The sequence below is a fragment of the Balaenoptera acutorostrata genome, chromosome 5 (genome assembly GCF_949987535.1).
Source record: "Balaenoptera acutorostrata chromosome 5, mBalAcu1.1, whole genome shotgun sequence".
Taxonomy (NCBI): Eukaryota; Metazoa; Chordata; class Mammalia; order Artiodactyla; family Balaenopteridae; genus Balaenoptera; species Balaenoptera acutorostrata.
Window position 1 is genome coordinate 107182332 of NC_080068.1, and position 15167 is coordinate 107197498.

Genomic DNA, 15167 nt, shown 5'->3' on the forward strand with positions numbered 1-15167 from the left:
CCTGTGGGCTGCTGCAGCAAATTATCACAGAATTGGTGGCTTAAAAAAAAACACAAATTCGTGACCTCACGGTTCTGGCCAGGACTGAAATTAAGGTGCCGGTGGGGTCAGCCTTCTCCAGAGGCTCCGGGGGAGAATCCTTTCCTTCCTCTTCCAGCTTCTGGGGGGTCCTGGTTCTCCTTGGCTTGTGGTCTCTGCCCCTGTCTTGACATGGCCTCTTCTCTCCATTGTGTCTGTGTCCAAACCTCCATCTCTTTTCTAAGACGGCAGGCATTAGGAACCCCCAAACCCAGGATGATTTCATCTTGATATCTTTAACTAATTCCTTGAACCTGCAAAGGCCCTGTTTCAAAATAATATCACTTTCTGGGGTCCTAAGTAGATGTGAATTCTTGGGGGGGACACTCTTCACCCTACTACACCAGGTCACCTCTCCTTAGGTCTGCCACCACCGCCCCATCTTTTCTTGGCTCTGACGCCCTGGTCCCCACTGGTCCGTGTGATTCCTTGGCCAGCCGTTCCCTCTCCAGCTGCCCCAGTTCCATCTCCCCCAGGCTCCAGAGCAGTCTCCCTGCACCGTGGCTTCTGTGCCACCCCACCCGCATGTCTCCCTCTCCCACTGATTCTGAGCTTCCGGAGGGGAGGGACTGTGTCCCCAGCTCTCTGCCCAGACCTGCCAGGAGGAGGCATTTGAGGACTATCCCGGGAATGCCCTGGAAGGAAAAGGAAGAAGTCGGAGGAGGGAGTGAGGGATGAAGAAGGAAGAAAAGGAGAGGGATGGGCAGAAAACCCCGAAACAGGACAGTTTCAGCATCAGCGGAGGCGGCAGCTCAGGCCAAGGACCTTGCAGGCCTTTGGGGCTCATGCCCCTGGTCCACGGCCACCTCCTCCGAGATCCGCACACCCCAAACAAGGTCATCCCAGTTCTAGGGACACCTTAAAGAAAGGATGCTCTTGAATATTTGCTGCTGTGTTTTCATTCTTGACAAGTATTTATTTTCCCTTTTCTCACCTTTTCTGGAGAAACCCTCCTGGGAGAGGCCCCAGACAGGGGCCAAGTGTTTGCTGATTTGAGCCACAAACACTTGACTCCAGGTCTTCCGTCTTTTGTTTTAATTGTGTGAGCTCTCAAGTTCGTCCTCCCCCTGGGGACACCCCTAATGACCAATCTCCGTTCACCAGGGACGTGTGTTTGTGAACTTGGCAGCTGGGGTTCCATTGGCTTCATGCTCATCAGTATTCACAAGTCACAATGAAAATGAAAATTTAAAGCTCTGGTTTGAGTGTATCTTTCTTCCCCAAAGCCGTGGGCATTACCTCATATTGTTACAAATAACCATGGTGTGTTTTCAGGCAGAATTGCTATTTGATAAACTCAGGAGCAATTGCTTTTTATTTCGAAGAAAGCTGTCATTAGTCTCAAAAGATTTCACATTTACTCTAAATGAGTGAGTGGGGCTTGCATTTTTAAAACCTATGGCTTTAATACGAAGCTTTGGAAAGTGTATGCAAGTTAATGATGGGTAAATCAGAGCTGAAGCTGTCCACTGAGTTTCTCCAAGGCTGTGTTTCTCTCACATTCATTCTTCCGTGTTTCCTGTGTGTTGACAAAGATTCTTTCCCCCCCACCCAAACTCTACTCAGGCTCTTCTGAGTTGTTCTGAAACCCGACCTCATCTTTTGTACTTCTGTGTTGTCTCTGCATTGTCCGGTCTTAGCAAGAACCTGCTAAGTTGGTTTAGCCAGAATCCCCCATCCTCCCGACCTGATCATCTTCTCATCAGGTTGCTCATCCCCCGGGTGGTTTGATCACCCTGGCCTGCCATCAGCAGGAATCCTGAACCCCCCTCACCTCTGATGTCTCCTCTTAGTAACTTTCCATCCACCGATCCCCACCTGCTCCTCGGCTACAAATCCCCACTTGTCCCCGTTGTGTTCAGAATTGAGCCCAGTTCTATGCTGAGGTGTCTTTTCCCCTTTGGTGATTGCAATTGAATAAAATCTGTCTTTACTGCTTTAACTACTGTTCTGGTTTTTCTTTGACTGTGTCTGCTGGTGACAGACACCATGCTAGGGGTGCAGAGGTGAAGAAAGCAAAACCCCTGCCTTTAAAAAGCACAGCTTGGAGTTGGGAGCCCTTTGCTATAATGATGACATAGAGCAGAATTTTCCAGAAACTCCCCAGCCGAGATTTTGCTACACATGGCCCACTGTGTGCAAAAGGGACCAGCAAACTTCTGAAGGACCAGATAATAAATATTTTAGGCTTTGAGGGTCACACCAGTCTGTGTTGTACATTTCTTTTCATTTTTGCTTTGTGCGTGTGTGTGTGTGTCTTGTTTTGTTTTCTACAATCTTTTAAAAATGTAAAAGCCCGTCTTAGCTCACAGACTATACAAAAACCGGCTGATTGCTGGGTGTGATCTTTTAAGAAACTGAATTGACATCTTCAACCCTGATTTAGTCATCATGAACGTGCATACACTTTCCAAAGCTCCATATAAAAATCACAGATTTTAGAAATTCAAGCCCCATTCACTTCTTTATAATAAATGCCAAATCTTCTGAGATTGTACAAAAACTGGCAGAGGCTGCGGACAAGGCTGACCAGGACAAGTTACTGAACCTCCCAGAGCCTCAGTTCCCGGGTCTATAGAGCAGAGACCATTACACCTGGGAGGTTTAGTACCTAGCAAGGTGGGAGGGCTAAATTCCATCAGGAGGGGTAAGTGTCTGTACCCACCAGTAGAGACCCTGTGCTCAGTGAGCAGTCACTCCTGGGACTCAAGAGGCCAGAAATCGTTAAGAATATTGAGGAGAAGAATATTCACACAATCCACTTGCAGTTCCAGGAAAAGGAAAGGGAAGGAAGAAAGAACACGGGGCTCCACTGTCATAACAATCACTCTCCTGCTCCCTGTCTGAGCCCTGACGCCGGGGGAGAGACAAGCACTCTAGGTGTTGTCAGGCATTTATCCGCAGTTGTCATGTTTGTCACGTGCTGCTCGGTAGGCTCCAGAAATCACATTTTCAGCTTCTTTGTTTTCTCTTACAGAGACATCAAGCCAGACAACATACTGCTGGATGAACACGGTAAGCCTGTTATGAACGCTTTCTAGAGACTATTTCAGTGGGAACTTGGAGGCTCTGGGAATTTGGTCCTGGTCCTGGTGAGTTGGATTTTAGGGTTGACTAGAAAGCCTTCTTTTGTTTCAATCCTGGTGAATGAACACCTGTGTAAATTTCTGGTCTGTGTCCTGCTGCGGTGAGTCAAGTCCAATGTATTTGATGGTTTCATATCTGAAGACATCACCGTTCATGTCCTGGTGTGAGGACAACAGGGCAGAAATGGGAATGGGATACAAGGCTGGAAAGCTCTGAGCCTCCCACCCCTGCTCCCCGACCTGTGAACCCGGGGCTTCAGAGATGTCACTCACCTCTCTAAGGCTCAATATCACCTTCAGTAAAACGGGGGAAATGATACCCACCTTCCAGATTGTCGTGGGGATCAAATGCAATAGGGTGTGCTTGGCAAGCTAGAAATCAGTCATCATCCAGGCTTCCCTCTAAGGGAAGCCTTTCCCTCATCCAGGCTTCTCAAGCTTTTATGTGTGTACGGAGTGTGGGCATCTTCTTAAACTGATTCAGTGGAGTCAGGTGGGCCTGGGATTCTGCATTTATAACAGCTCCCAGCTGAGGCTGACACTGCTGGCCCATGGAGAAAGCTCCATGTCAGCGGCTCTCCAACTCTGGTCTTATCGGAATCCCCTGGGGGACTTGGTAAGAATCAGAGGCCAGACCCTGTCCTGTTTAGAGAACCTGGGCCTCTGTGTTCTGAGTCAGTCCCAGGGATGCGGTGCCCAGTCAAGTCAGGACCACAAGTCCAGGGCGCAGCCCAGCAATGACTGACACTCCACTGCAGTCCATGCCAAAGGCAGCTTTGCAGCCAAGCACCATGGCAGTCTTGGAGACTAAATTCCCTGATGTTGCTTCAGGAACTCATCTCCCAAGGGCTTTCGGGAGTGTGGGCTGGAGTGAGCGGGTGGGGATTTTTCTGACGTGCTGCTGAATCTTTCAGGGATGAGTCTGCCGCCTCTTCTGCACGGCTCCTCGGACCTACCTCCCCCACTCCCTCCCGCAGGCTGAGGCTATGGTTCCAGCCCGAAGCCCCTCTAGGACGTGTGTGTCACCAGTGTGTCTCAGGGGATCCTACCTCGTTGTACAAACCCCTTGGCACTGGGAGACAGGGTGGGAGTGGTGGATGGGACCATCTGGGCTCCAGTCTCCTGCCAGAGGCTGAAACCAGACCAAGTGCTTTGGGGCAGAGAGCTGAAATCCCTGTGCTCCCGAATGGAAGGTCAGGGATGACCTTAGGTTGCCAGGGGGAAACTGAGCAGAGCTGAGGCTGCAAATCAAGGTCCCCAGTTTGTATCTAAAAGACAGGAACCCCAGACCTGGGTCTCAGCTGGTCCCCCAACCAGCTGAGACCCAGTGTGTCTTCAGGCAAGTTGCAAAACAAAAGTAATACCACCTTGCAGGGTGGCAAAGGTCTAAGACAAGATGGTGAAGATCAGCCACTGTCCCAGCACCAGGACATAAAGGTGCTCAGGAGGGCTTGTATTAGCGTATAGTTCTCAGCCTCTCCTGTCCCTTCTCTGCTCAGATCACAGAAGCAGGTGAGGTGGAGGAAGAAGAGGCACAGGCTGGGTGATGCAGGACGCCTGGCAGGGCTGTCCTGGAAACCAGGGGTGTGGAGGGCAGGGTTCTGGCTGGGATCCTCACGGCCCCTGCCTAGAGACTTGAGACAGACTTTTGGACAAAGACCTTTCAGGCCCTGGGCAGCTTTCCAGAAGCAAAATCAAGGCAGGAACACCAAGCAGTAGGAATAATTCAGCCATTTCCTCTAGGATGAAATGAGACTCAGCAAGCCTGTGGGGTAACCAGGGCCTGCCTGATGCTGTAGTTCCTGCCCGATGCTACAGCCTCGGGTCAGAGCTCACACAGCCTTCTCTGAGTTCCCTCGTTCCTGAGTTCCTGGATCTCCGTCCATCCCTTCCTACCTCCCCTTCTGTGCTCATCCTCTCCCCCTCAGCCCTTTCCCACTTTCCTCCCAGATCTCCCCATCCTTCATCATCTCCCCATCCTTCATCATCTCCCCATCCTTCACCATCTCCCACATGCCTTACAGTGTCCTGACCCTGCCCTCTGGCTTTGCAGCATCCCACACGCTCCCCAAGGATTCGAACCCTCCTCTGCCTTCTCTAAGCTCCTTTTTCATCAAGCTTGCTGTCCAGACAGAGCACTGAACACTATTCCATACTAAGATGTGAATGGCTGATACCCTCCCCTCCATCAGCTTTAGCATCCAGTGAGTGCCTTTTTAGGCAGTGCAGAAGGAAAATCAGGAGCAGAGAATTCTCAAAAAACACAAATCTTCTCCCCTAGGAGAGAAGGACAAGAGAGGAGACTGTGGCTTGTTTTTCCTTTCCCTGATTTATGACAGGAGATAGATGTTCATCAGCTTTTCTTTCTTTTTTCCTTAGTCATTGTTGCCTTTTTTCCCCCCCAGCTCTATTGAGGTGTGATTGGCAAATAAAAACTGTATATGTTTAGGTTGTACAATGTGATTTTTTAAAGGTGTACAACATGATGATTTAATACACAAATACATTGTGAAATTAACAACACAAGGTAATTAACGTATCCATCACCTCTTATAGTTACCTTCTTATTGTGTGAGTGGTGAGAACATTTAAGATCTACCCTCTTAGCAAATTTCAACCACACAGTACAGTATTATTAACTACTGTCACCATGCTGTACGTTAGATCTCCTTACCCTTTTGTTAAATGCGTTAAAAAAAAAAACAGTTTACAAAACAGATAACTATGTGTTTCTATTTAAAGAGTTTGCTGATCGATCTCATTAAGTGTTTTCTCAGAGAACAAGTTGGTTGCTGTGTTTACAGTGAGTTATAAGCATAATTAAATAAATGCATTCATATTTTATTTAAAATGTTCAAGATCTGCTGGTTATACAAAATCCAAGACTCTCACAGGAGTGTCTCTGCTCCCCCGGTGTCTGCTCTGCTTTCTGATATTTTGGGCTGGTTTTATCTCCTAGAATGGGCGCTAATTCTACTTTGAGATTGGGGGTCTCTTGGCTAGCAGCAAAAGCAGAGGGACACCATACCTGGAGGTAAAATGAAGTTGAAGGAGGATGTAGCATCATAGCACAGTGTGAGAGGAAGAGTTGAGAGTGCTTTAGGGCTGAGGGCAAAGTGCTCCAGGAAATGGGGAATTTAAAACTGTAGAGGGAAGGGGAAGGGATTGCATTCATTTTCTGTTGGTACAATAATGCTGGGTGATGAATAACCACATGAATTTAATGGCATAAACAAGAAGCATACAGTTAGCTCACAGGCCTGTGGGGTTAAGCTCCTGTAGGCAGGGCTTGCTCCTAAGACTGAGGTCCTGCAGGGTAAGCCAGGCAGCTATGGTGACGTTGGCTGTGCTCACTCCCATGTCTGGGGGTCGCCTGGCTGCCAGCTGGAACACCGTGACCTTGGCTCATTGACTGGGCGACTCGGCCCAGCTCCTCATGGCTCACCTTCTGGCAGGCCAGCCCGGTGTGACCTCGCGTGGCCACAGCAGAAACAGAGGCAGGGAAAGCCCAGTCACTTAAGCCACCACCTGCATCACATTTGCTGCCATCCCAGTGGGCAAAGCAACTCACAAGACCTAACCGGGTCGGGGTTGGGCACTGCCAAATGACATGGCAAAAGGAAGGATACAGAGGAGGAGGGACTGCGGAGATTAATGCAATCATCCAGCAGATGCGCAGGTGGGGGGCTGGTCTTTAACACATGGGAGCTTGACTTCCCCCCAAATGAGCAAAGAGCCAGGAGTCAGAGGCAGAAGGGCAGTGCCTGCGTTTTGCCCTGAGTGTCTACTGAGGACCCTTGGTCAAAATGTACTGACCATATACTGTCAGCTTTCTTACCTGGGGTTTCACATTCTAGAATTGAACCAACCTCAGATGGCAGACATTCAGGAAAAAAACTCCGGAAAGTTCCAAAAAGCAAAACTTGAATTTGCTGCTAGCTGGCAACTATTTACATAACATACACATTGGACTTACAACTATTTACATAGCATTTACATTGTATTAGGTATTTATAAGTAAAAAAAAAAAAAAGTATATGGAAGGGTGTGCCCAGGTTATATGTAAATTCTACACCATTTTATACATGGGACTGGAGCATCCAAAGATTTGGGTATCAGTGGGGGTCCTGGAACCAATCCCCTGCAGATACTGAGGGACAACTGTAGCTCTGTCCTCTTCTGTACACAAGAAAGTAATTCCTTCACTTTTGCAGACCTGCCGTAAGCCAGGCGTTGTGACAGGCGACCCAAGGACACAGACCCCCTGTGGCTGAGGACATCGTGGTCTAGGGTGGCACTTCTCAGCCACAGCTGCATGTCACCCAGGAACTGTAAAAGATGCCAATGCCAAGGTCCCACCTGCAGAGGCACTCACTTGACTCATCTCGCAGGAGAAAGTGCTGGGCGGGGTGAAGGTGGGGTTAAAGTTACCAGGTGGTGCTAAGGTGTAGCCAGGGCTGAGGGAGGGACAGAAAAGGAAACAGGTGATTCCGACCCAGCAGGGTCAGTGCTGGGACGGGCAGGGGCAAGGCTGTGCCGGAGCAGAAGGGCAGTGAAGCTGGGGGAGGGGGAGGGAGGGCTTTCTGGATCCTCCCTCCAGAGTGTGGCCACCAGAGCAATTGGGAGCAGAGCATTCCAGAGGGCAAGGGAGAAAGCTCCACTGGCCAGAGGACAGCAGGCTGTGAGGTGTAGAACTCATTCTTTTCTCAGGGACCTCGGGATGGGCGCTTGGGCATCAGAAACCTCACCTGGATGTTTAGTAACAGGTGACACAGCAGCCATGCCAGCAGAATGAATTTGCTTCCTCACTGTATTCACCATGTCTTCTATTTCCTGTAATCTGATGCTTGACTTCTGCACACTCCAGGCCACTATCCACTTGCCCTACACACCCCAGTGCCAGGATCCAGACAGCCAGGGACAGCTCCTGTGCCCCAGAACCCCTGAAATTATTCAGACTAGCCAGTCCTAAGCCTGCTTGCCCTGCCTTGCCTGTTCCTTCCCACAGAAACCACCAGAAAGGCTCTTGCCCACATTTTCTCCCTTCTCCCTCTGTCTCATGACTAACGCTAGTGCTTCCCTAGCAGGGGGGCCCACATGGTGTGATATGACCCCTCCTCTTAGGAACTGTGAATAACAAACTATCTTTTCAATGGCAATTGTCTCCTAATCTGTTGACTTTACTTCAAATTTTCTATTAACAGGCTATATTTCAGAGCACTCATTCACTGGACTTATTTCAAAGAACTTCCTCTCCATCTGTTGCTGACATATTTGTCGGCAAGTGTGATAAGTGTTCCCCAAAACAGCAGTGGCCAGCAGCAACACCCCCTTATCACTTGTCAAAACACTGTATGTGCCGTGACATCCCCATCACGAGACTCCAGGAAATTAACAAATCAGGCGTGTGTTGATTCTGAAGCCTCAGATGCAGGGATTGGAGCAGTTGAGATGGAAGTGGGAAAAGCCACCCAGGCAAGTTGGGGGGCAGAGGTGTTTCTGCTAAGTCAGAGGAGCCAACAGTGGGTGTCATTATTCTAGACGAGTTTAAGGCTAAAGCTTAGGAATGTGGCATAAAGCTAGCCTGGAGTCCTTGGGAGGTTTGTAATGAGATTCTTTCTGAAGACTGCTGGGAATGGAAGTGTCTAGCACAGTGTGATGTCTTAAAGTCCTGAAGACCCAGAGCAGGAATCTCGGAGGACCCCCAATAAATAGCCCCCTGTATTAGTTTCCTAGGGGTGCTGGAACAAAGTCCCACAAATTGAGAGGCAATGAACCACAGAGATGTAGTGTCTCACAATCCTGGAGACTAGGAACCCGAGGTCACGGCGTCTGCAGGGCTGTGCTCCCTCTGAAGGTGACAGGGAAGGGTGTGTGTCAGTTCTGTTTGCCAGCTTCTGGTTTAGAGACACGCATACTTCCTTGACTTGAGACAGTGTAACTCCAGACTTCAAATTACATTCTCCTGCTTCCTTTCTGCTTCCACACCTTGCCTGAGTGCATTTGAATGGCAGAACCTAAATCTTGTCCAGAACCCTAGCTGCAAGAGGGTCAGGACATGTGGTTTTTCTCTCTTTCTGGTCCTTATAATACAGGAGGCAGGAAAGAATGGAGTGGAAAAGGATGCTAGGTATCAAAAGATAGTCTCTATCCCGGTGCCTCTCAGAGTCATTGCAAAGAGCAAATCATGGCTGAGAAAGTTTATAAAAACCTCTCTGTAAATCTAATTCATTGTGATTAGTATGATTGCATAAAATTACATGCCAACACAGAGACGTGGAAGGGAAATGATTGATCAGGTAGCCATGGCTATGCTGCAGTAACTAATTAACCCCAAATCTAGTGACTTAACATTAAAAGCCACAGAAGTAGAGAAAAGGGAAAAGAAACTCAGAATTGTTGAGCCCTCTCAAAAGCCTTGGGGGAGGCGGTTTCCAAGCAGTATCAAATCAAATAGGGTGTGAAGGCTGGGCAGGTTTTATGAAATCACAATATAGCCAGGGGGAAGGTGTTGAAACTCGTCTTGGGTGGGTGTTCCCCCAAATCTCAGCCCAGGAGCTCAAGAAGTCCCACACGTGTTGCATTTCTTGTACCCTGCTATCGTTTGTTCACCCCCGCACAGGGGGAGCAGGGAGCACACAGATTTTTTGTTTTTTGAAGATTTATTTATTATTTATTTATTTTATTTCGTTTTGGCTGCGTCGGTCTTAGTTGCGGCACGCGGGATCTTCATTGAGGCACGTGGGATCTTTCGTTGCGACGTGCAGGCTCTTCGTTGTGGTGCGCGGGCTTCTCTCTGGTTGTGGCATGCAGGTTTTCTCTTCTCTAGTTGTGGTGCACAGGCTCCAGGGTGTGTGGGCTCTGTAGTTGTGGTGTGCGGGGTCCAGAGCACGTGGGCTCTGTAGTTTGCAGCACACGGGCTCTCTAGTTGAGGCCCGCGAGTTCAGTAGTTGAGGCGCGCGGGCTTAGTTGCCCTGCGGCATGTGGGATCTTAGTTCCCTGACCAGGGATGGAACCAGCATCCCCTGCCTTGGAAGGGGGACACTGGACAACCAGGGAAGTCCCACACAGATTGTTTTGAAAGTCCTTCTTTCCCATCCCATGTCCAAGATAGGGGGAGGAGGTCAAATCAAATAGAACAGAAGAAAATCAGAGGGTCATTCATTCTACATCAGGCAAAGGCGTGCCCCAAAACAGAGTCAATCTTTGGTTGAGGTAAAGCCAAATGAAGCCTGGATAAGCTGGTGCCCTGGAATTTGATTTGGTTTCTTTCTTTCTTTCTTTTCTTCTTCCTCCCTTCCTTCCTTTTCCCTCTCCTCACCCCCTCTCCCTTTCTGCCACTGTCCTGCAGTACATTCACTGTCATCTCCATGAAGACAAGTGGGAGGAGGGAACAGTGCCCAGGATGTGTGATCCTGAGGGAAGTATCACAGCCAGGGTAGCATCACACTGACATCTTGGAAGTACAGGTATTATTAGCAGTGAGCGTGTGAGCCTGTCATGGCGGGGCAGTTCGGTCCACAGCAAGGTTCTCACGCTCTTGGGCATCCAGCTGCATCTTTTCAGCAGCACCACTGTGACCTGTGGCTTAGGCATGATGTAGACCCTGTAAAGCTAAGGAGGGGATAGATGTTCCCATGAGGCTTTACTCCAGATTCCAGGGAAACAAGGCAGAAAATAATGTGCGGGGAGATCATCTCTTACACATGGAGCCCCTGTCAGCCTAACTCCCAATCTAGTGCCCTCTGGTGGGCACTCACTTAGCACTCACTCCCAGGAATTCACAGCCATGAATCCAGTCTTGGCTTCCTGAGGACAGATCTAGAGAGAACTCACTCTGCACTAAACAAAGCCTGCCGTTGGGTTGATATCCCCTCCCAAGCAGACCCCATCTTTTCCTGGATTGTGGCCTTGTCGGTCCCAGTGAGAGCACTGCACTGCCCTCACTCATTTGGTAAATACCCACGCGGGTTTGGGGTTATTTCATTACAGGGGCTGAGAGGGGAGAAGGGAAGGGGGGTGGCATGGTGGAGCAGTAATAGACACTTGTGCAATGTAGCTGCAGAAGAAACAAATGAAAATTCAGCAAAATTCAGGAAGGCTTTGGATGTTTTCTCCTGGAATATATAGGGAAGATGCAGGAATCAGTCTTCGAAGTAAGAGTCCCTGTTACTGGCAATACTGAGAAGATTCTCTGCATTGGCAATTATACCCCAGTGAGGGGACTGTGGATGGGACTTCAGCCCCGTGTAACCTCCATCATCCCACCCCCCGGTTCCATGACACAGGTAACTGGCGTGTCCTTAGGGTCTGCAGTTTCAAGCCCCCTCCACCCATATGCACAGGTAGGAGGTGCTCATTAAGTGATTGCTAAGTGAATGAAGAAATGAGTGAGAATTTTCCCAAGTCACATGGATGTCAAGTACTTTTGTACTCGGAAAATAGCCCAAGTTACAGGTCCTCGTGGTGCCAATCCTGACACTGGCCCCAGTGATTACAAAAACCATGGAGAGGGTGGCCGAGTCCCACCAGCTGAGGTCCAGCTGAAAAAGTGACGTTGCTACAGTTTTAAAAGTCAAAAATTGAAATGGAGTGTTGTCAACTCCTGTAAATATCATGATAGCCTTAAGAAGTAAAGAATGGGGCTTCCCTGGTGGCGCAGTGGTTGAGAATCTGCCTGCCAGTGCAGGGGACATGGGTTCGAGCCCTGGTCTGGCAAGATCCCACATGCCGCGAAGCAACTAGGCCCGTGAGCCACAATTGCTGAGCCTGCGCGTCTGGAGCCTGTGCTCCGCAATGAGAGGCCGCGATAGTGAGAGGCCCGCGCACCGCGATGAAGAGTGGCCCCCACTTGCCGCAACTAGAGAAAGCCCTCGCGCAGAAACGAAGACCCAACACAGCCATAAATTAAAAAAAAAAAAAAAAAAAAGAAGTAAAGAATGAAGAAAGGTGATAGGATTGCCTACCATTTTTCCTTCATTCAGTCTTTTATTTGGTCAGTCGATCAGCCAGTCAACAAACACTTGATAAGTACCTTTTCCAGGTCAGGCCAGTGCTAAGGTACTGGGGACATAGAAATGAATGAGGGAGGATTCCTGGCCTCAAGGAGATGGACAAAGTGACAGATACAACATGGTGAATGCTAGCATGGGAATGACAATGGAGGGGACTGTGGAGGTATGGGTCGGGGTCCAGAGGAGAGGCCTAAACTAGTCAGTCTGCCATGGATTAAATGTGTCTCCACCAAAATTCATATGTTGAAGCCTTAACCCCCAGTGTGGTGGTACTTGGAGCTGAGGCCTTTAGGAAGTAATTGGGTTTGGAAGAAGTCATAGGGTTGGAGCCCCCATGATGGGATTCATGCCCTGTAAGGGGATGAAGGGACCAGAGCTCTCTCTCTCTCCACCATGTGAGGATACAGCAAGAAAGTTGCCATGTAAACTAGGAAGATCTTCACCAAGAACCCGACCATGCTGCCACCCTGATCTTGGACTTCCAGCTTCCAGGACTGTGAAGAATAAATGCTTGATGTTTACACCACTCAGTCTGTGGTAATCTGTTTTAGCAGCCCAAGCCAACCAAGACACACACCCCTCATGGTAGTGAGTCTCCTGTTAGTGGAAGCAAGCAAGCAAAGGTTAGATGTGCATCCAGCAGTAATATAACTCTCCAGCCAGGTTTTGAAGAATGAATGGAAATCTGCCAGGCAGAGGGGAGGGAAAAGCATTCCATATGGTGTCAGAGTCTTGGAGGTGTGATGAATTTCCATGAGTTCAGAGAAAGGAGAGAAGCAGGTCTGGAGTTCAGGATTCATAAACAGGGCTGGGAGGATGATTATTGATTATTGATTCTCTCATTAAAACTTGTACTAACAGATCTCACACAATATTCTGGGCTCCTTCTCTCCCTGAATTTTGAATGTTTTTAATTTACAGAAAACAAATAGCTGAGAAGTCAGTTCATATTTGCACATTTTGTAGTAAATTTCCACTCTCCTTAGAAGGAACTCAGAGGAGACCTCATATGGCACTAATTTTCACTTTCCCACATCTTGACTCAACCGTTAAAGGAGACACCGGGAAATTACAGCGCATCAACTCACGCGGTACAGAAACCAGAAGTGGAATTCAGCTGTCTGGCGCTCCTGTTGGACGTGAATTCCCGGGTAGACTGGTCTGCTTCAGAGCTGCCCCAGATCCTCCACCCCAGTGGGCCGGGAGGAAGTAAGGCCTGGGCTGTGAGACTCAGCCCTGAAGGGGGCAGCGTGGGGCAGAGGGAAATGCCCGCCCCGGAAGAAGCTGGAGACAAACAGCTTCCCACGTATCAGCTGCTGACCGTGGATGAGTCACGGGTCTCTGGAGCTTCAGGCTACTCTTCTGTAAAAAACAGGGTAGCCATACCCCCCGATAAGAGTACTTCAAGGATTAAATGCGCTTCAGCACCAATTCTGTACCAGTTATGCAACCCTAAACAACAGCAGCTTAAATAGATGGGGGATACATTTTTTTTCTCCCTCTTTATCAGTTTCCCTGCTTTGTCTATTGCCCCTACAATCCATACACAAGCCAAAGTGATTCTAAAGTGAGTTGGATTGTATCTCTCTTTCTCAAAACCCTCTCACTTGGAGTAAAAGCCATCTGAGCCCCTTTCCCACTTTCTCTCTCTGGCCCCCTCGCTGGTCCCTTGCAGGGCCTTTGTGCTGCCCATTCCCTCTGCCATCACACTCCTGCCCCAGAAGTCCAATGGCTTGCTGCCTCTCTTCTTTGGGTCTTTGCTCAAAGGTCACATTCTCAGTCCCTATCTACCCTGTTTAATGCTTACAACTACCCTACAAGGTACTTACTAATATTAGAAGAATCAGAGGCTTATAGAGTGAAATAACCTGCCCAAATCTCATGGTAAGTGGCTTCATCATTAGGACGCCAGCAGTGTGTGGCAAAGAACACGGAGCCCAACTCAAATAGTCCTAAGCAATACAGGGGTTTTTTTAGCTTGTATAGCTGAAGCCCAGTGGATTGTGGCTTCAGGAAGGGTTCGCTCAGGCTTTGGCACCATTTCTCTGCCACCCTTGCAGCTCTGCCTTCTCCAAGGATAGGCTTCATCTTTAGCTTGTCTTTCTTTGTGAAAGCCAATGGCTTCTACAGTTCCTGGGTGGGGCAGGGGGGGTAGTTATATCCCCACATCACACTGGCCAAAGGCAGAGAATATCACTTTAGGTAGCTCCTGAAAAAAAAGAAAACTCTTCATTTCCTGAATCCCTAGAAAATCATCTCCCCAGTTTTCATTGGCCCCAATTGGTTCATATGCCCAACCCTGAGCCAACTGTTAGAGCCAAGGGGTGAGGTTAGCCTGGCTGGCTGCAGCTGTAGCCACATGCCCCATTCCACAGCCAGATGTGCAGGGATGAGTAATTGCTGAGATGAGGGGATGTGAGTGGCCACAAACAGCAGATGTCCCACACAGGAGCACAGCTGTTTGTTCCTGAGCAATCTGACTCTAAAGACTGTTCTTAACCACTGTGCTCTAAGCCCTTCAACCAGGAAAAGGACACCATCATTGTATGCAGATGATGTGCTTCTATGCCTAGAAACACCAAAAGGCTCACTAGAAAAACTATCAAAATTAATAACGGGCTGTAAAATTTAAGAGAGACATAATTGCTTTTCAAAGACTCACAAAAATTTTTTTAACGAAACAGAAGTAGTTTTCTCTTTGGTAAAAGTCTAATCTCTCCTCCATTGACATTTACTGTGACCCAAGCTGCTTCTACTTTGTTGCTCCACATCTGTGTGGCCCAAAATATCCCCCCAAGTCCATATAACAGGTGACAGAATGGGGCGGTAGTGGAGGGAATGAGGGAATTCTCATTCCCTTTAAGGAAATATCCTGAAAGTTGCAAATATCATTCTGTTCATATCCCGTTGGTCAGAACCTGGTCATATGACCACAGCCAGCTGCAAGGGAGTCTGGGAAATATAGTCTTTAACTGGGTGAGCATGAACT

General features: G+C 48.7%; 1 protein-coding gene across 3 annotated transcripts in view; it reads left to right on the plus strand.

Annotated features, from left to right (window-relative positions):
* The window catches only part of STK32B (serine/threonine kinase 32B), a 349362-nt gene that overhangs the window by 280925 nt on the left and 53270 nt on the right, over positions 1-15167 (plus strand). For all 3 annotated transcript variants that reach the window (XM_007190965.2, XM_007190966.2, XM_007190967.2), the window contains exon 5: positions 3056-3093. In XM_007190965.2, the coding sequence (XP_007191027.2) occupies positions 3056-3093 (38 nt within the window). The remainder of the gene's footprint in view (positions 1-3055; positions 3094-15167) is intronic.